At 36.2% G+C, this 20,513-nt stretch overlaps 1 protein-coding gene across 5 annotated transcripts in view; it reads right to left on the minus strand.

Annotated features, from left to right (window-relative positions):
- Nucleotides 1-4,101: 4,101 nt before the first annotated feature.
- The window catches only part of ZNF638 (zinc finger protein 638), a 133,435-nt gene continuing 117,023 nt past the window's right edge, over nt 4,102-20,513 (minus strand). For 3 of the 5 annotated variants that reach the window (XM_059405884.1, XM_059405882.1, XM_059405887.1), the window contains 8 exons: nt 19,973-20,010; nt 14,107-15,328; nt 13,431-13,496; nt 10,832-11,798; nt 10,217-10,336; nt 7,011-7,112; nt 5,998-6,116; nt 4,102-4,459 (listed from right to left, as the gene is read on the minus strand). In XM_059405884.1, the coding sequence (XP_059261867.1) occupies nt 4,394-4,459; nt 5,998-6,116; nt 7,011-7,112; nt 10,217-10,336; nt 10,832-11,798; nt 13,431-13,496; nt 14,107-15,328; nt 19,973-20,010 (2,700 nt within the window). In that variant the 3' untranslated portion in view covers nt 4,102-4,393. The remainder of the gene's footprint in view (nt 4,460-5,997; nt 6,117-7,010; nt 7,113-10,216; nt 10,337-10,831; nt 11,799-13,430; nt 13,497-14,106; nt 15,329-19,972; nt 20,011-20,513) is intronic. The other 2 variants (XM_059405883.1, XM_059405885.1) reach the window with 2 other exon arrangements.

Below are 20,513 nucleotides of genomic sequence, written 5' to 3' on the forward strand. Positions count from 1 at the left end.
CTGGAAAAGTATTTTAAACTGTTTTTACTGATCACATGGTTGGCTGTGGTCTCAGGATTGTTTTTTTGATACAGGTAAAGTGAGATACAGATAAGCAATTTTGATAGTTCAATTCCATCAATCTGATGTCCTTGAGAATTATAATACATGACGTAAGACAAATAAAATCCAGATTTAAGAAAGAAGAGATAAAAACCTGAAAGTCCTAAATTTGAACCAGAAGTGTCAGTATGACAATGATGCACTTTATCATAAAAACAAAATGTACATTTCCACGTTCTGTCCACTGAAAGGCAACAACCAAAACAGAAGCAATGACCATCCTAAAGAGCCACTTTTCCTGAAAGAGATGGCTGACTTCAGGTCTAAGGCAGAAAGTGTACAAGACAAGCCTGCAAAACCTCTATATATGGAGAGCAAGGAACCCAGGAAAATTAGTCGTGTCATGTCAAATAGAATGAGGAGTCATATGAAAAAGGCCCAAAGTATGACAATTTGAGCATCAATAAGGCTACTGCTGTAAAGGTTTGCAACATCCAATATTAAAATTCATGAGTTCAAGTTAATACCTACATAAAAAGAGTTTACCATATTCGGTGGGTGCCAACAAAACAACTCATTTTGAGAAAATGTTAAGTAAAGGAAAAGCATCAAATACTTAAGCCGTTCTTAAACAAAAAATAACACTGAGTAACCAAAGAGCAGATGAGTATTTAGGGAGTTTCTAGCTTACACAAGGAGAAATATACAAATTAAAATATCACCATTTTGTAATCCCCAGTGAATAAATATACATCTAGGCTTTAAGCATCAACTTTTATGAAAATCCCAAAGAAAACAGATACTTTGTGCCTGTTCATCAGGAAGACCACGTCACTGTCTGAAGCAGTCTTGACAAAAAGAAAAAGAAACCAAATTCCAATCACATTTCCATATTCAACTACAAATTCAAAAGATATCAGACAACAGAGGAAATATACTGAAACTATACTATGGGGTTGCGATCAGCAAAATCCAAACTGTGAGGAATGCTTTCAGTAGTGTTTCTCAAATTATGTTATCAATCAGCTTATTTTTCTTTTCCCTTTTTCCCCTATTTCCAATCCATCAGAGATCATTTGTAAAATACAAATAAATAAGCACAGAAGCCTAAAACCCTATTTTTAAATTAGCATATCCAACAAATAGATATAAAGTCACCGTCAAACTGCATCAAGGTTTCTAGACACTCAATTTCTGTACGTAAGTCAACATGAAGTCGCATACTTCGTGGACCAGCATTAGATTCCAAGACATTTTGAGCAGAACAGATTTGTAGAACCAAGTATCTCATTTATATTAATTCCAAGAAGAGAAGAACATCCTTTTTTTTTTTTTTTTTTTTTTAAGATTTTGTTTATTTGAGAGACAGTGAGCGAGCGCAGGGCAGAGGGAGAGTGAGCAGCAGAATCCCTACTGAGCAGGGAGCATGATGCAGGGAGCTGAAGGCAGACACTTTACTGAGCTCCCCAGGCACACTGAGAAGAACATTCCTACGTTAAAAATAATTAAAAGGACTTATCCAGCTATCACAGGGTATGACTTTATTCAGATCTCTTCAGTAAAACAAAAAATCACTCATGAAATATTAGAAAATTTGAACTGGATTTAAATAAGGAGTATTTTTAATGATATTATTACTTAAAAAGAATCCTTATCTTATAGAAACATAATGAAATGTGTATGGGTAAAATGACATGCTGAGATTTCCTTTAAAATATAAGAGAAGTTAAGAGTGGACATATATGTATTTGGTTTTGAGTTGATAACTGTTGAAACTACATAATTAGTATATATGGGTAGATTATACTATTCTCTTCAATATGCTTTTTTTTCACACCTGAATATTAAAATAAAAATTTAAAGTTTTAAAATCTGGCTTTCTTTTTTTTAAGAATTCAGAAGAGTTTTGGAGAGGCAGCCAATTCTCATAGCATTCTGTGCCAGAAACGGTAAAACTAAAAACTTTTATTAGAGACGGTGCTGAATGCAATCTTTTATTGCTTTGGTGTCTAGATGATGAAATGATAGAAGCTTTAAAAACTATTACTCCCTTAACCAACCAGTAAGCAAACTGCTATGTATATCATATTCCGTATGTGTAGTGTGAATAAAGGAGAGAGGTATTTCAAGGTTTCCTGGAAAGAGTGCAGAACAATTCTAAAATTATATGTGAAGAGTCTATGTTTATTTTTAGCAAAACTCAAAAATCTTCTGAATTTGGAGACCTAGGATAAAAATTCCCACTCCTCCATACAGGAACATTATTTATTTACTATGTATAGCTAACCATCAATATGTCACTAAAACAAAAATCACTCCTACCACTTTTATGCTTTAGCAATTCCTTTTATTCCAATACAAAATCCCAATTTCCACATAACTAATTTGAAAGAAATAAAGAGTTTCACACATTTTTTTAAAGATTTTTTACGAGAGCATGAGCTGGGGGGAGGGCCTAAGAGGGAGAGAGAAGCAGACTCCCCACTGAGTAGGGAGCCCATGCAGGGCTCAATCCCCAGCCCCGAGATCATGACCTGAGCCGAAGGTAGATGCTTATTAACCAACTGAGTCACCCAGGCACCCCTCACACTTCATTTTTTAAAATTAAATTCCGAGGCTGGGTCAGACAAGATTAAAGCTCATATGTTATCTGATTTTAAAAGCTTTCCCGTAAGGAAAAGATTCCAAAATTTAAGATTCTTACTTAATCTGACTATGCTGCTTTAGCTTGCTTTCAGCAACTTACTCTCTAAACTTTTTTTTTTTTTAATTCTACTTATTTATTTGACAGAGAGAGAGAGATTACAAGTAGGCAGAGAGGAAGGCAAAGAGAGAGGGGGAAGCAGGGTCCCGGCTGAGCAGAGCCCAATGTGGGGCTTCATCCCACGACCCAGAGATCTTGACCTGAGCCGAAGGCGGAGACTCAACCCACTGAGCCACCCAAGCGCCCCTTACTCTCCAAATTTTTAACAGTTCTTCTCTCTCTTACTACTTCACTCACCTATAAGGGATTTTTTTTTTTTTAAAGATTTATATATTTGAGAGAGCACGCACAAAGAGAGCGGGGGTGGAGGGGGGTGGGGGCAGAGAGAGAGGGAGGGAGTCTTAAGGGTGTGACCTGAGCCAAAACCAAGAGTCAGATGCATAATCAGCTGTGCCATCAAGGCGCCCCTCACCTATAAGGGTTTAATTATAGCAGACTCCTGACATTCATAAGTAACACTCTCCCCACCCACCCCACTCCTTAGTCTATGGCATGTCGCAGTCTGTTGTTTTACTCAGGCTGTAGCTAAGCCTGAACCTAGTGTGCAATGAATGAGTTTGGTGGGCAACAACAAGAAGTTGCTGCTTTTTGTTCTTCACTCCACTCTTTGCTCATTGTGAGGTAATGTGCTACATGTGACAGGAGTAAGAGATCTCAAAGAGTAGTAGTTTTTCATTTCCTTCCATTCACTCTCTGTTATTAACTGGTATACTCTTATCTTGGAAAAGCTGACAAATCTGATATTAAAGCAACTCAAAGTCAGCAGGCCTATGTCTGAAGCATGCCTAATCTAAAAATTCACAGCACAGGACTGTGTCCTGCACCCAACAAGCACTGAATTATTTTTTTGCACCTTTACAACTTTTAACAAACATATTAAATAGTAATTTAAACGGTTTAAAAGCAACTGTAGCAGCTCACGGGAAGTAAAGGCTGCTCTGTCTTTGTAGTTTTTCAAGGTAATACTAAATGACTTGCGAGAAGCTAACTCAAATGGGTCCTGGCAGAAACTAGATGTTACCACAAACAGAAAAAAAGATACTCTTAATACACTGAAAACAACAAGCAGTTTTACTCAAACCTATCTGGGGTCAATTATATGTAATCTAATTTCATCCAAAAAAATTAGGAGTTTTAAGAAATCTTTGACCTATACATGAATGGTTGAAACCGAGTGAAACCATGCTCTGCTATGACTTCCAGTATATATGAAGAATCCCTAAACAAGTCACAAGGGTCTCTTGTCTGAAATCAGAAGCACACAAGTCTTTAATAAATCAGTCACAAACACAAGATGGTATTTTAAATATACAGTAGGAACATTTATTTTAACACTTCTAAAAGATACTTCCTCCATGCCTGATGATTTGATATAAAAATCAAACACATCATACTTTCCCCATCAGTCTTTCCACATCAAGGGCAATCAGAAATTTGTACAACATGAATATTTGCTTCTGAAACAAAAATTACAAATTAAGTGATAACAAAAATACACAAAATACACAAAATTAAGTGATAACAAAAATACACAAATCAACTGGACCCTAAACAAATTTCTAATGCAGTCTTTCCCCTTTCCCCCAATCACCTAGAACTTCTTTCTTCAGCCTCATTCTGCTCCTTTTCCTTTCTTTGCTTGGCCATGAACTTCTGTTAAAAACAATTTGCAATATAAAATATCTATTAGGTGTTGCTCTGCTGTGTGTGAAAACATATCTAATATATTTCACTGAATTTATAATTTGTAAGAGCCTGATCCTACAGAGATTAGAAACACAGTGCCTTACATTAACATTCTTTCCTTCCATTCACCAGTCATCTGATATTTATGACATACCAGGCATTACGCTTGGTGCTTGGGATTCAGTGGTCAACAAGATAGGTAAGGCCCTTTACCTCATGGAGCTTACATTCTAGTGGGGGAAGAGAAATAATAAAAGAATAAATAAGACAAATTTTCATGCTGGTAAGCACTATAAAGGAAAGAAATACAATAAGGGAAGTGACTGAGGTAAACCCTTCTCGGCGGTAGGAGGGAGTTTTGTACTTCTAGCTAGGTCTGTCTTAAGCAAAAGTCTTTCTGGAAGATGACATTTGAGTCTAGACTTAGCTAAAAGTGGGGGAAGAGGCAGCTATCATTAAATTTTTCAAGGAAAAGAAGTGGGACTGGGAGAGGGCAAAAGGAACAGGGATATAAAGGTGCAAAAGTAGCAAAGGGGCCTTTTATATATAGGAAACCAAAAAAAATGAGAGTACCAGAAAAACTGCAACATAGTGAGTAATAACAGAGAGTAAGGCCAGAGAAACAGAAAGGAATCAGATCATGTAGGGCTTTACAGACCTAAAGCCAGTGGAAATTTTAAATGGAAAAATGACACAACAAGTTAAGAGCACAGACAGTGTAGCATAATGGTTAAGGGTTTGAGGCTAGAATAAAACAGAGCTAGGTTAAAATCCCAAGTCTGCCACTAACCTGCTATGTGATCTTGGGATTAGATACTCTTTAAGCCTTTTTTCCTACCTTTAGAATTGGAATGATTAAAAAAAAGTAATAAAGAAGTTTGGAATGATACCATCTACCTCATAATGCTGATGGGGAAGGTATTAAATAAGCTTCCAGCAAATAACAACTCAATATTAGCTGAGTGTCGGTACCACAAATTCAATTTAGAGGCTATATAAAATAACCACAAACATTCAGGAGGAATCAGAACCACTGCTTCGACTATGGTTAATAATGATTCTCTAAAGGAGCACTTCCTAAAGATGAGTACAACTTAAAAGGCGGGTGAGGGGTGTCATTAAATCAGTTTAGGAAATGGGTTAAATAAAGTTAAACAGATTCTCTCTGACTAGACAATTCACAAATTTTAGTATGTTATTCGTCTGTTGACTCTTCAAGGGGCCATCAGAATATATGGTTCCCCACACTTTAATGGAGAGTTATACAGGACTAGTGATCTGTAGAATCTACCCTGGGGAATGCTGCCAGAGGAAAAGGAATAAAGACTAGACATTCCTTGCAGCATACAGTGAAGACTGTACTTTTGAACTACAGAGGAATAAACTGGCATAAATCTTCAAAAGTTCTCCCAAAGGAAAAGAATATATGTTCTGGGTGAACACTTAAGTAGTCTTATTACAATACCACCTGGAGTATTTTATGAGGTGTTAAGAAAAAAATTTACCTCTGTATTTTGCTTATGACGTGTACTCTTGCAGTGATTTGTCATTGCTTTTTCACCTGAGTAGAAGAGGGAACAAATTGGACAGAAGAATCCAGCCTTCGGTACAAGGAAGTCTAAATCTAGAGGACAGGAAGAAAGAGGGGAAAGAGAATGGAGGGAAATTAATATCTACAGCTGTGTTAATCAAGTTCTCTAAACATGACAAACATGCTTATCATAGTATATACTTTTATAAACATAATATTTATGGCTAAGTATCTAGGGATTAAGAGCAATTTAGCCTTTAATCACAAAACTAAGGGCTTCACTTATTTATTTTAAAGATTTTATTTATATATTTGACAGAGAGGGAGACAGCAAGAGAGGGAACATAAGCAAAGGGGGAGGGAGAAGCAGGCTGAGCAAGGAGCCTGATGTATGGCTCCAGACCATGACTTGAACCGAAAGCAGATGCTTAACGACTGAGCCACCCAGGCACCCCCCAGGGGCTTTATTTATTTATTTATTTTTTAACATATTCTGTAATACTCTAGAGCCTCCAGGATATCATGAAATTTCTTCAGAATAGCAATTTGTTGAAGAAAGACTCTAATGGTGTTTTTGAAATGAACATCTTTGGAATCCCATATAATAAAAGCAGAAAAATAGAGGCAGAATGATGGACAACTATTTGCCTGAGGAATATTCTGAGTAAATGGATTTGGTGCTCCTTTAGCCCGTTTTAGCTGGTCACAGTCTGCTAGCTTTTCAGCATGTTTACTAAAATTTCTGCCTGGGCAATGTAACTTAGCTCTTACCACAGCAGCAAAGAAAGTACCAGGAATTTAAAAAAAAAAAAAAAAAAAAAGGCTTATCCCAAACTTTTAAGGATGGAAAAAAAAATCCTTGCTAGGTAAAAAAAAACCGTATTTCTGTTTTCAGAAATGTCAATAGTCATCTAAACAACAGAACACTTACTCTGGCACTGAATTTTTATTTCATATAGATAAGGAAAAATGTTATGTTTACTTTACCTTCAGGGACATCCGGTACCACTGATTTCCCTAAAGAAGAGTCCTCAATCTTCTTACGTTTTCGTTCTGGTTCTGAGTCCTTTAATCCAGATTCCTCATCAACTAAAATCATTAAAATTTTTCAAGGAAAAGAAGTCATTCAAAATACATGTACAGTATATAAAGCTAATACCAGATAATCCCTGCCTTCAAAATTAATTTATGGCTCTTCTCTCTAAGTAAACCTTCCTTGGCTGATCCCACTGGACCACTCTTCCAAGATTCTTCGATGTTAGGAAAAAAACAGACTAAAGGTAATAGCATATTTTATTTATATATTGTTCTCAAAAGAATTTAAAGGGTAATTGGAAGATTTTCAAGCTCTGTAGTTACTGTAAAGAGTTAACTAGTGTATGGAAAGGGCTGGGGTAGGGGAGTGTGGATTGAGGAGGAAAGGATGTGGGCAGAAAATATTCTCGTGTCCTCTACTGAGGCCCTCCCAGTCAAAAAATACTGAGCCTACACTGATAAAGACCCCTGTCCAACAGGATCACAAGTGACATCACAAATGTTCAAGTCCACCAAAGTAAATAACATGTAAGAAACATGCAGTTTTGGCAGACTCTGCATAATATGATCTTGGGGAAGAGAAGAAAGGAACTAGTTCCAAGCAATCCTGCTCACCTTCAGTAGCTATTAATATCTTTTTGTTACATGGTAGCTGACAAGTCCTTTTCACATATATACCCTTCATTTAGCTTTTATCTCCTGTGAGATAGGCAGGTCAAATCACCATTATCCTTTTCTTTTTCTTTCTTTCTTTCTTTTTTTTTTTTTTTTAAAGATTTATTTATGTATTTGACAGAGAGAGAGCACAAGTAGGCAGAGAGGCAGGTAGAGAGAGAGGGGGAAGCAGGCTCCCTGCTGAGCAGAGAGCCTGATGCGGGGGCTCAATCCCAGGATCCTGAGATCATGACCTGAGCCAAAGGCAGAGGCTTAACCCACTGAGCCACCCAGGTGCCCCTATCTTTATTTCTTCACAGATAGAGAACGCAAAACCAAGACATAAGAAACTGGTACGGCCAAGGCTACAAGGCTTTTAAGTGACAGGTTAGAAGCAAAGTTTGTGACTTCAAGTTCAGTGTTCTCTTCATGCACCTGGGCTACTCTTCAGCAAATCTGAGGAGATGGACAGGAGCCATGAAATCATTTTTTTTAAATAAGACTTTATTCATCTGACAGAGAAGGACACAGTGAGAGAGGGAACACAAGCAGGGCAAGTGGGAGAGGGAGAAGCAGGCTTTCCATGGAGCAGGGAGCCCAATGAAGGGCTCAATCCCAGGACCCTAGGATCATGACCTGAGCTGAAGGTAGATGCTTAACAACTGAGCCACCCAGGCACCCCATGAAATCATTATTTACTCCTCTCTTACTCCTTGTGTTTTATTTTTTTACTGGTCATCAAGTCTTAAAGAGTTGATTAAAAAAAAGGTCATCTCCCTTTTCTTGACTTGATTAAAATAGCCTCTAGTCTCTTCCTACAACAGTTTATTACTCATCAGAATAACTAATAAACTTTCTCAAACATATCTGCTCCTGCCATTCCAAAGGGATGTTTATGTTGTAATAATAAATGTATGTTATATATAATCATATAAATAATTAAATAGATTAGGACAAATACTTCAGGTTTAAAACTGTTTAGAAATTTACTTTTTCTTCAGCTAGGTTCTTCTATCAAACATATTGTCCATTAACAGAAATAAATAGTTATATAAGCAGTAAATGAGTCACTTTTCTCTATTCTTCAGTTGAAACAAGGCAGTTCTAAGAAAGCTGGTAGCTACAAACAGAAATCCTGGGGTGAAAATACCCTCATGAAATCATGCTAGGAGCTATCTGTCAGATTACTAAACCACTACCTATGGGCTTGGTATCAAGGAGAGGTTATGGAGAAGAACAAAGGTGTACCCACTTGGCCATGGAAGATAGCTTCAAGAAAGAACACATGATCAAGTAACGCATAATGCAGAGAAGTCAAGTAAGACTAAATAAGGAAGAAAAAAAACTTAATAAATCAAGTTGGACAACAATCCAATGGGGGTTTATCAATATAAACTTCAGAATGGTAGTTTACAAAGAAGCCAAAATACATTCAGTTAATTGGGAGGAAGAAGTAAAAATAGGTGATTACTTCCAGATACTTTCCCCTGAAAGGAAAAAGAGACAAGGTGGGAGCCAGAGGATTCAAAGGTTAAGGGCATGGTTTTTTAAATGGGAAAGACTTGACCGTATTTTGTAGGTGACTTGTCAAGGAATATAAAACAGAAGCTGGCAGAGCTGGACCTCCCATACTGGCTCTGGTAAATGGAAATAAAAGCAAGGATATCCAGGGAGGAATGAGCTGATTAAAGCAGTACATGATGCAAAGCAGGAAAAGACTTATATTACACCCGGTCGGGAAATGGGGAAGAAAGGAGGCCTATAACCAACAGCCCAGCTGAGATCAGGTTCAATGAACTGAGACTCAATGACAGTTGGCAGTTTTTCCTTAGAGAAGACAGAATAGAAAAGCAAAAGGAAAGGAGGGTGCATCAAAGAGAACATATAAAGGATCCCCTGTAGTGCTGAGTCACCCTAGTAACTGATTTTTCGCTCTAACTCTGATTCTGTTAACTTGAGATCTCGAACTGTGTGCTTCTCTTCCTATCCTTCTATTATTTTTTTGCTATGAATATAATGGACAAAATGACAAATATCTGAGGGACTAGAGTACCTCTCTTACTAGATACCGGTCCATATTTGTTTCAACATAAATTTTCTCAATGTTACGACATCTTTGGCTGTCTGCATGGCAGCCTCCACAAAGCAAGGCATCTGGGTCCACAAGTAAGAGGTGGATAAGCAGTGATTTCTACTTGATGAGGCAACATGGTCAGAATAATCTCTTACGTATATCATCTCCATAAATTTGTCATATTCTACTGTCACCTTCTATCACAAAAGGGATTGCCTATTATTCTGTTATCCATTCCATTATGTTCCATTATCTCCAAATTACAAAGACTAAAATCTTTATCCAGATAAGGCTGCTTTGCCCACCCCCACCCCCACTCAATTTCACTGTTTTTCTACTTCTCTTCTTAGATGGTAGACCTTTAAGAACTTCAGCCACTAGTTTGTGTTACTCTCTACTCTCCTCCCCATTTCCATCAATCCTGCTTTACCTTCACAAATTTGGAAGGCCTCTTCACCTTTCCTTGGGTCTGTCGCAACAGCTTTTCCCGATGCTGGTGTTTTCCCAATTCTAACTCTCTTGGTTGGCGTTTTAGCTTTAAAGAGAAAGTCTGATTTACTGCTATAGTAATAGCATGCCATTCTTAGTTCAGAAGTTATTTCGATCTCCCTAAAGTGAGCTAAACCTTATTCTATACCATCAAAATATTACTTAAAAGTGAAATGACACCTTTACAATTTCTTCTAAATCCTAAATCTGAGAAAAACTGGGAGGCAGCCTGGTGTAATATCCTTCTACTAATGAAAAGCTGTCTTTTCCAGTAACACAAATATACCATTTCCATTCTAACTTGGGCACTGTAGTTTACTTTCCAGCTTTGTCATCTTTTTTTGGAAGTATGATAACTGAGGACAGTCTGCTCTGTAACTAAAAGCAATCTGTAAACTTGTACACATTCCTTTGGAAAATATCACAGGCCCTCACTCTTCATTAACTTCTTATACCAATATAGGGACAATTATGAGTAAGGCTACAACATCAAGTTTTAAAATTTTAAATGTAATCCCCTCATAAAGTAGAAAAATTACTACTTCTAAGTATCTACCTGCTAAGTGTCTTTGAATCATGGTTTTCAGATCCTCTTCCATAACATTCTCACTTATTGAACCAGCTTGGGAAAAGGCTTCAAGCTTCACCTTCCTTGAGTCCGTAGCTCTCTTTTTCCTATCCCCTCTTTTATCTATGGGACGGTCATTTCTGCTTTGTGCTAACTCTGCTTTTAAATCATTGTCTCCATCTTCCTCTTCTCCAACTTCATCAACAGTAACAAAATTAAGCTCTTCTTTAAGGTTGTTAAAATCTGCCAGAGAGTCCTCATCCTCTTCAGTTACTTCATCCAAAGTGACTAAATGCAGATCACTGCTGTCATCCTGTATTTCATCTACAGTAACTAAAGTAGAAGGGTCTTCAGGCATCTGGGAAGAAATGAACTCAATAGGATCCCTTCCAGTACTTCCCTCATCTCCTTTAACATTTAAAGTGGCAAAAGTTAAGTCGGCTGACTCATTTAAAGGTAGCTCCTCAACTTCTCCAATTTCATCCACAGTTACCAAACGTTCCTGTTTGAGAAGATCTTGCTCTTCAGCCACTGACAGTACAGTAACATCTTTAGGTTCACTGTGGGAAATGCAATCATCTTGATCAATTAACTCATCTAATGTTAGGAGTGAATTTGAATTTTTTACCATTTCTTCCATATTTATTTCTTCTTCATCAATTACTTCATCCACAGTTACTAGAGCTTGTGCTAGGTGTGCAGCTCCATCCTCCTCTTCCCCAATCTCATCCAATGTTACAAAAGATAATTCTCCCTCAACAACACGAGGGGCAGGAGTTTTCCCTTTCTTCTTCTTTATGTTAAGTTCAGAGGAAGGGGTATTTTTGAGACTGTCTTTTCTTTTTCCTTTTAGTGGGTTTTGCTTGGCTTGAAAAGTATTTACTTCTTCTATAACCTCATCCACAGTGACAAATTCATCCAAATTAAATGGAAATAATGGTTCCTGTTGAAGAGACTAAAAAGAAAAAAACAAAAACACAGACCTGTAAATAGAAGCAATTACTCATAACTGGTTAGGTTCCAAATAGTCCCAGCAAATGTACATGAAATATCATCTGTGAGAATTTCAGTACAAAGAAGTTTCCTATAGGCTGAAATAAACTATTTTTTAAGGCCACACAAATGAATTAGCTCTAATCCACAGAGCAAACAATACCAAAGGTAAAATCCTAAAAATATCAACCCAATTCCACCTTTACTTAAATTCAGTTAAGACTGCATTTCCTAAATGATGTCCAGGTTTTTAAAATATGAAACACAAAAAAATACTACATTTAAAGTATTTATCAAACAGTGTAGAGCATTTATCAAAGCACAATGTGAAAAATTCATTTTTCCCTATTAAATGATACCTAACAAGTGTTCTAGGAGACTTAGCCGGCTATTAGAAGGACCTCGAATGTAGCTATAAAGTAAATAGCTAACTAGGTATAATCTAGTTAGCTACAACAACATTAATATAAAACATTATACAACATTAACATAATATATTCATATGTTAATGTTAAACATTAAGTTTACATTTAGAGAAAGTTATATGAAAAAATTCTTACTAAATAAGACTTAATGCCAAATTCACTTGAAAAAAAAATAGTATCTCTAATTTGAAAAATGGTAACACTACTAAAGAAAATAAATTCCCTCCTACAAATTTAGTATGCTATCAATGACTAATTACTAGCATATATAATGACATAAGAACATATACCCAGGGGCGCCTAGGTGGCTCAGTGGGTTAAGCCGCTGCCTTCGGCTCAGGTCATGATCTCAGGGTCCTGGGATTGAGTCCTGCATCGGGCTCTCTGCTCAGCAGGGAGCCTGCTTCCTCCTCTCTCTCTCTGCCTGCCTCTCTGCCTACTGTCAAATAAATAAATAAAATCTTTAAAAAAAAAAAAAAGAACATATACCCAGTAATTTGGGGGGGAAAGAAACATTTAAGCATTCATATCATCAATTTATTAACTGATAGTATAAATTTATTAATAAGCCAACAGAAACATCATCCTTATTATGTTTTTAAAATACTTATTATGCTTCTTAAACTAACATTTCTCCTTTGTGCCCTGATAAAATGACCAAAAAAATATTCTATGAATGGAAAAACCTAAAATATCAAACTACAACAAAAAAATAACACATTTATTTGGCAGGAGAGCTTAGTACCAGGAAAGCAAATCTTAGATCCTATCCAGTTAGGTTAAACTGAGCCATCTCGAAAGGACCACCTGTTCGGAAGTTCCACAAAATGGCAAGGATTCTAGTCAAACACCACCCTTCTTTAACACACATGATTCTATTATGTTTATAACTTACTGCTGTCAAAGGAGATTGGAGGGGTTTTTCTACTCTAATTCCCTTCCCGTCCCTGCGTAACTTTTTGCCCTTCACCATGAACACCAATAACTTAGCCTAGCTCAAGGTCAAAAAACAAATTGGTGGTAGGGTCAAAAATAAAATACCTCATTCCTGTCTCTTGCTCTGTTATCAAATTGATTATTATAGGAGAGACACTAGTGGTAAGATAGATGAACTCTACTATGGAAAGACAGAATAAAAGGCTTATTAGTGTTAGTGAATTTTTTCTCACCTCTTTAGATTTGGAACTTCTACCAGTGGTGCTTTTAGGATTCTTAGTGTTTTGCCCAGCCAAGGTCTGAAATATTAAGTAAAAAATACAGAAAAATAGAATTTACAACCATGTTATTAATGTTCTTTTTTTTTTTTAAATCCAAACACCAAAAAATATCCAAACATTCAATTATGCAAATAGTTAACAGGTATACCACACTAAGTCAACAATCATTTTAACAACATAGGCATCCTCTGTGTAAGTTGTAGGTAAACTCAGTTTCACTCATCTTCTCTTCCCAATACCCACAATGTCTAAGTTAGGCAATCAGTAAGCTGATAAAGGAGTTTCAATTAAAAGAGAAAACGGTTTCCCATTCAGATGCAGAGTAGTAAATCACCTCAGGAGAGTCACTGCAGACTTTTCCTTTTTTTGTTTTTAAAGCACACCTGTATTTCTGACCACATTTTATCCAAACAGTGCTTTTCAAACCTGTTAATAAATTACAAACTTGAGCTTACTATTCTAAATGTCTACTGGCTTCCATCAGTAGAATCATTAAGAGAAATGGGAACTTGGGAGTGGAGTGAGGAGATGAAAGTACAAAACAAGATTACATCTCCTACTCCAAAGCTACAACAGCAGAGCTACTCATTTCAAAGATACACTGAGCCATTCTTCCTACCCTCCTCACCTTATTGTTGCTGTCATGCCGTTTCATGACGGAGGGTCTAGCCTCTGTTTCCTGAGATTGTTTTGTAATATCCCTGTAATCCAGTTCAGAATCCTTGCCTTGCAGGGCTGAGATCCTTCCACTGCCTCCTCTGGTAACACCGCTCTGACTGGGTTTGAATTTATTGCTGCTTTCAGCCAAGCCTGACCTGGCACTTGTAGGTTTAAGGAGACCCAACTCCTTGGCTGAAAGCTTCTTTTCAGCATTAATTTGATCTCTGAGTACAGATTTCAGAAAACTTTTCTGGTTCTCGGATTTTGAAGTAGCTTTTGCCTTTAGAGAAGAGATCATACCGGCTTTGATGCTTGATTTAGTGCTAGATGCATTTGATACAGCCAACATACTAGTTTTACTAGTTTCATCAGGCTTATTAGCCTGACCCATTCCTTTATTCGGGTATCCCTTGGTCACAGCATTTTCTGCAGGCTTTTCTTTCACTGCTGCCACGATCTTTTCCAACTTCTCTGTAACCATCCTAGCATCATTCTTTTCAGCCTTCTCTGTTCCTATTTGCAGATCCATTCTGGTTTCCTTACTATTAAAATCATTTTCTTCCTTTTCATCCATGTTACTTTTCTCAGAAATTACCTTTGTGCTCACTGCCTTCTCATCCCCAGTGGAAATTCCTGGTACCAAGGCCAAAACACAAGTAGATGGTACTATTTCTGAAACAGTTTCATGTTTGTCCACTTCAGCTACAGCCTCTATCATAGACTGTGTAATCCCAGAAAAGAAATCTTCTGCTTCAGATGGAGATTCTTCTAGAATTCCTTTGATGTTCCTTTCTTCTATAAATGCAGTGTCAGATGTTGATAATTCTGTTGTAGGGTTAATAATTTCTGCCTCTTCCTTCTCAAAGTCACTGGTATACACCTGCTGATTTAAAACACATTCCTCTACATTTTCAGTGAATAATTCAATACTTATTGGAGTGGATGCTACAAGAGGAATTTCCACTTTGATCTCTTCTTCTTGAGTTTCAACTTCCAAAGTTTGAATTGCAAAGTCAGAGTCACACAGTGCCTTTTCAGGTTCTTCCTCACAAGTTTCTTCCTGCTGTACGGATGTTTCTGTTTCAACGTTGGGAACAGTTTCTTCTTCAACCTCACTAGGTTTAACAGAGAGACTATCAGCTGCTGTTTGGACCTCACTTTCATCAACTGGACTGTTTTTCAAGTCAGGGCTAAAAGTATTTAAAAACAAACAAAAAAAGAACACAAACAAAACACAAACAAAAATCAAACTATGATGAGAATTCAACCATTATAAATAATTCTGTTGATGCCAACTGTTAAGACTTCTTGATGCATTAGTAATAAGCACTGGGAAATCCAGCCAATCAGAATTAAAATGGTTAAGACGTTTTGATATAAATATGTAAGCAATATAAAATTTTAAGAGATCCTCCACTGCCCTGAAGAATTCTTTTTAGTTCAAAGGAAATAATGGCAAAATTATGACCACTGATACAATCCTTACAACCAATTTTTTCCTTCTGTTTCACATTTGCACTAGACATGAGGAGGCTGAATGTGAATGTAAGACATCTCAGATTATTAAGATCTTCCCAATAGTGGTTACTGAAATAATAAAATATCTGTATAGTTCTACAATGAAACTAACAGTCCATGCACTGAAATTTAAAATTTTCAGTGAATCTTATCTAAAATGAACAGAAACTGGTCGGGAGAAAAGGCTATACTCCTAACAATGTCAACTTTTTTTTTTTTTTTTAAAGATGTGAGACGGATTTGTTTTTCCAAAGAACTGTATTTATTAATAACAATACCTAAAAGAAAACTTCCTTTGGAAGTATCTTTTAAATACTCTATTGGATTTAAAGTTAGAGGCAAAACACAATCATCTTAACATAAATTAGGTGCCTTTGGCTACTTGAGAGGAAGGTATATATTAAAAGAAATCTTTCCAGTTACAGAGAATAACTTAGAATTCTAATACATAATTTAAAATTTTAAGTAAAATTATTCAGAAGAAATGAAGAAAATACATGCCAAGTAAAAGCAACCGATCTTATTTCACTGTGGTCTTTCCAAATCCAAGGTAAATAAAATTATGTGTGGGATTCTGTAATTCAACTTATTTCACGGAGACAGAGATAGAATAAACTAATTTTTATATTAATGTTCCATAGGTCAGAGGTTATCTTGAAGAGTGACAAGAAAAATCTTAGCTTCCAAAACAATGTCCAGCATGCAGTCAACACAAATCAAATTTAACTAACATATTCGCTTATTACATTAGAAGCAACTGGTTAGAGGAAGACACCAGAAAGTGATGCCGTATCAACACCTCACAGTAAAGAATATTGGGGTTTTTTTCCTCCTACTTTTCAAAGAAGGAGGGGATGAGACATCCCCTTGATATGTTTCCCCAAAAGTGGCCATAATACCCTTCAGTCAATGCAAGGTGATGTGTATCTGTGTCCCAAGACGTTAATATTTCAAAACTTTGGAAAAAGTACGTGCTACCATATCAGGGTCCAATCATTTAAACCAATAAACTGGTCTTCCCCACCCCCACCGAAGATGGTTAAGTTTAAACTTCCAAAGATCTAAGAGATCAGAGAAACACCTCCTAATGAAGTTATAGAAGCAGAGAGTGTGAGGAATTTAAGTTCAACAGTCTGTAACCACACACCTTAATTATTATGTATTCTACTTATTTGTATAAGCTTCCTCTGTATGCTGAAAGGGTTTAACACTTTTTTGAAATTATTCACATCGCTTAAATTCAAAAATACCAATGGCTGATTTTAAGTGTTCCAAATTCTTAGAACTAGTCAGAATAAAACTGGTGGCCCAGCACAAATACAACAAAGGTAAGAAGTTCTGACATTCAGTTACAGCAGTTATGTAAATAATACCTCTCAAATGTAAGCTTTCATTTTTAAACTGTAAAACTTATTATCTAAATAAGGAAGATTAAATTCAAATTCCTGCCTCATTACAGAACTGCACCATTAACCCTAAAGGCTTTACAAATTAGGGTTATACAAAAACAGCAATCTACTCAGCTAGAAGGGTAACAATGGAGATTTTTATTCCTGGCTCTAGGATATAGCAAGTCCTTCCCCTTTACCGTATTTAAAGTTTGTCAGTAGAAAAAGCTATTATATTTTATACAAAATGGATCACTATGCAGTTTCAGTACTTCAAACAGAGAATATGGACCTACTTGAAAAAAATGACTTAATATGCTGTTTGTGTTTGTCTTTTAAAATTACAGTGTTGGTTGCCTGGGTGGCTCAGACAGTTGAGTGCCTGCTTCGGCCTGGGTCACGATCCCTGATCCCAGGATTGAACCCTTCATCAGGCTCCCCACTTGGTGGGGACTCTGCTTCACCCTCTGTCCTTCACCATGCTTGTGTTCTCTCTATCTTAAATAAATAAATAAAATCTTAAAAATAAATAAAATAAAATAAAATTACAGTGCTTTTTCACAGAATTCATTTACCAAAAAATTATGTCTAGTTCTTTGGCTAATAGGGAAAAAGTATCCATGTTCATGAAATTAGCCTGAAAAGTCCATTTGAGATGTCAAATAAATGAAATTATTAATACCAGAGTCAAAAAAGACCTCAGTCTTTTAGAGATCAAAGGAAAACTACATCATATTTTGGGAAATGCACAAGAAAGAAATAAAAAAGGCATTCAGGATATAGGTATCTAATTTCTACCTCTGACCCACTTCCATCCCCCCATAATACCACGGTTTCAAAACAAAAAAAGCTGGGTGTGAGAACAAAGGTTAACAACCATATGCTATACTTTTCAAGAAACTTTAGACTGCAACTTAACAATACTGGAGATTAGTATTTATTTAAGAGGACCACTGAGTACTTTCCAACATTGCTAATGGGTTGGTGAAAACTGTACCTTGCATCCTTATTTGGAGCCTTAATCACATGAAAGGTAAATACGGTATACATGGGAGGGGATGAGAAAAGGCAAAATGTAGAATATTCCTGATATATCCGTAAGAGATTTCCTTTAAATAGGAAATATATTTAAAGACTTTACACTAATTATAAACAAAAGGATCACATTCATGATGAATCAGTACCTGCAAGTCCTTCAAAAACAAAAACAACAAAACAAGCACCAGTATTTTCCCAGGATCAGTTTACGCCATCCAAGAAATGTGAAGTATTCAGGCCCCATCCCACATCTTTTTTTCTAATGTCATATAAGTCAGAAAAAAACTGACTGCAAAATGGGAATTATTAGTACTAGAAATTTTAAAATTAACTTTATAAGATTACCATAATAGGTAACTATCTGTAAACTCCTTAAGAAGAATCTTTGATTGGGAAGTCAAGATAATGAGAGGAAAAAATGACTAGAACACAGACAATAGCTGTTCTTGCAGACCTAAAACTATGTCAAATGAAATCTATAAAATGAGATTAACCTATAAAATGAATTTTCGGAAAGGCCTATACACTTAGCCAGCTACTGTGGCCAACTGTAGGTCCATCTATATTACATGTAGCATTACCTATTTATTGCCCTTTGTGGGCTTTTAGGGCCAACAGTGCTGTTAGTATTACTTCTTAGACATGGGAATGTAATTGGTATGATCGTGTACAACTTAAAAGAAAGTCTGTGCTGGCAATGTATGTATAGCAAACCTAACTGCTTACTTAAAGTTACCACTATATTTCTTATCACTCTTTTTTTTTTTTTTTTTTAAAGATTTTATTTATTTATTTGACAGACAGAGACCACAAGTAGGCAGAGAGGCAGGCAGAGAGGAGGAAGCAGGTTCCCCGCCGAGCAGGAAGCCTGACACGGGGCTCAATCCCAGAACACTGGGATCATGACCTGAGCCGAAGGCAGAGGCTTTAACCCACTGAGCCACCCAGATGCCCCTTTCTAAGCACTCTTAATCAACTTTATCATTTAAAAGCCGCATATAAGAATTACTAAGAAAAACCCATCAAACAGCCCACTTTTCAGGCATCTTAAAATTAGCGCATCAAATTAAACAAACTTTCCATATTTAAACACTTTCAAAATGCTCTTTCAAACTGGTAAACTCTTACCACACTGACCTCTAACAAATAAGAACAAATCATTTAGTATTAAAAAGAGGAAAGAATTCTAAGTCAGCGATTCCCAATGAAGAGCATTAAAAAGAAGTTTATTAGTTGGTGGGGCAAAGGTGGTGATAAAGGTGGTATTCATCAGGATGAATAAATCACTGAGAAGAGGGTGTAGTATATGTGGTCAGACCAGGACTGTGAGTCACTAGCCTATGTATATACTGAAGAACAAGTTTTCACCTCTCATCCAAGCTTTCATACATTATTTTGTTTTAAAAATATCGTTTCCCCACTCCAATTGTCTTCAGAAAGTATCAAAATATATACTGAATACCTTCTTTTCAAAAGAACGTACAATGATTAAAATTTTATTACTGTGTTTAACAATTTTGGAATAGAAAAATCTACAAGAATGTAATGCTGATAACGGAGTCGAGCTGTTCAAGAGTTTAGCAAAACATTTCATAAAGAAGTCATATTTATGTATTTAATTCAAACTGTGTTTACAAATTTAGTTTTTCTAAAAAAAAAAAATCAGTAAATACTTGAAAGAGACTAAAAAACAGACAAAACAATGCCTGGTCAAACAGTCCAAAAAAAAAAAAAAACCCCCACATACATACACCGTAACATTCATATATATATACAAAATAGACATGAGAGCGACAAACATTTTACTACAAGTGAACAATTATAAAATACAGAAACAAAATTCAGTAATTAAATACTTGCAAAAATATTAGTAAGCATAAAACAACATACCTTTCTTTTCCTAGTTCTGGGTCTTTGTCAGCTTGAGCCTGTAACACAATTCCACATTTCATTAGAGGCTATTCTAGAAGATTTTAAATATTTATCCCATCAATGCTATGTTTTCTGTTCTTAAAATCTAAGCTAAAAAAACAAGACCACATCTTAAAACTATATCAAAACAGTTTTTGGTGTCCACGTAACTATCAGGTTCTAGAATTATTATTATTTTTTAAAAGATTTTATTTACTTATTTGACAGAGAGAGAGAGACATCACAAGTAGGCAGAAAGTCATGTAAAGGGGGCAGAAAGCTCCCTGCTGAGCAGAGAGCCTGATGTGGGGCTTGATCCCAGGACCCTGAGATCATGACCTGAGCTGAAGGCAGAGGCTTACCCACTGAGCCACCCAGGCACCCCTAGAATTATTTTCTCATTAGATAAAAAACCCTAAGTTAGGTGATAGAGAATAATGGACAGAGAGCAATTAATGAGAAAAAAAATCTCCTTAATGCTGATATAAAATAAGAAACTCTTTTGGATGCCTGGGTAGCA

This window comes from Mustela nigripes, chromosome 7, assembly GCF_022355385.1.
Source record: "Mustela nigripes isolate SB6536 chromosome 7, MUSNIG.SB6536, whole genome shotgun sequence".
In the NCBI taxonomy this organism is placed as follows: domain Eukaryota; kingdom Metazoa; phylum Chordata; class Mammalia; order Carnivora; family Mustelidae; genus Mustela; species Mustela nigripes.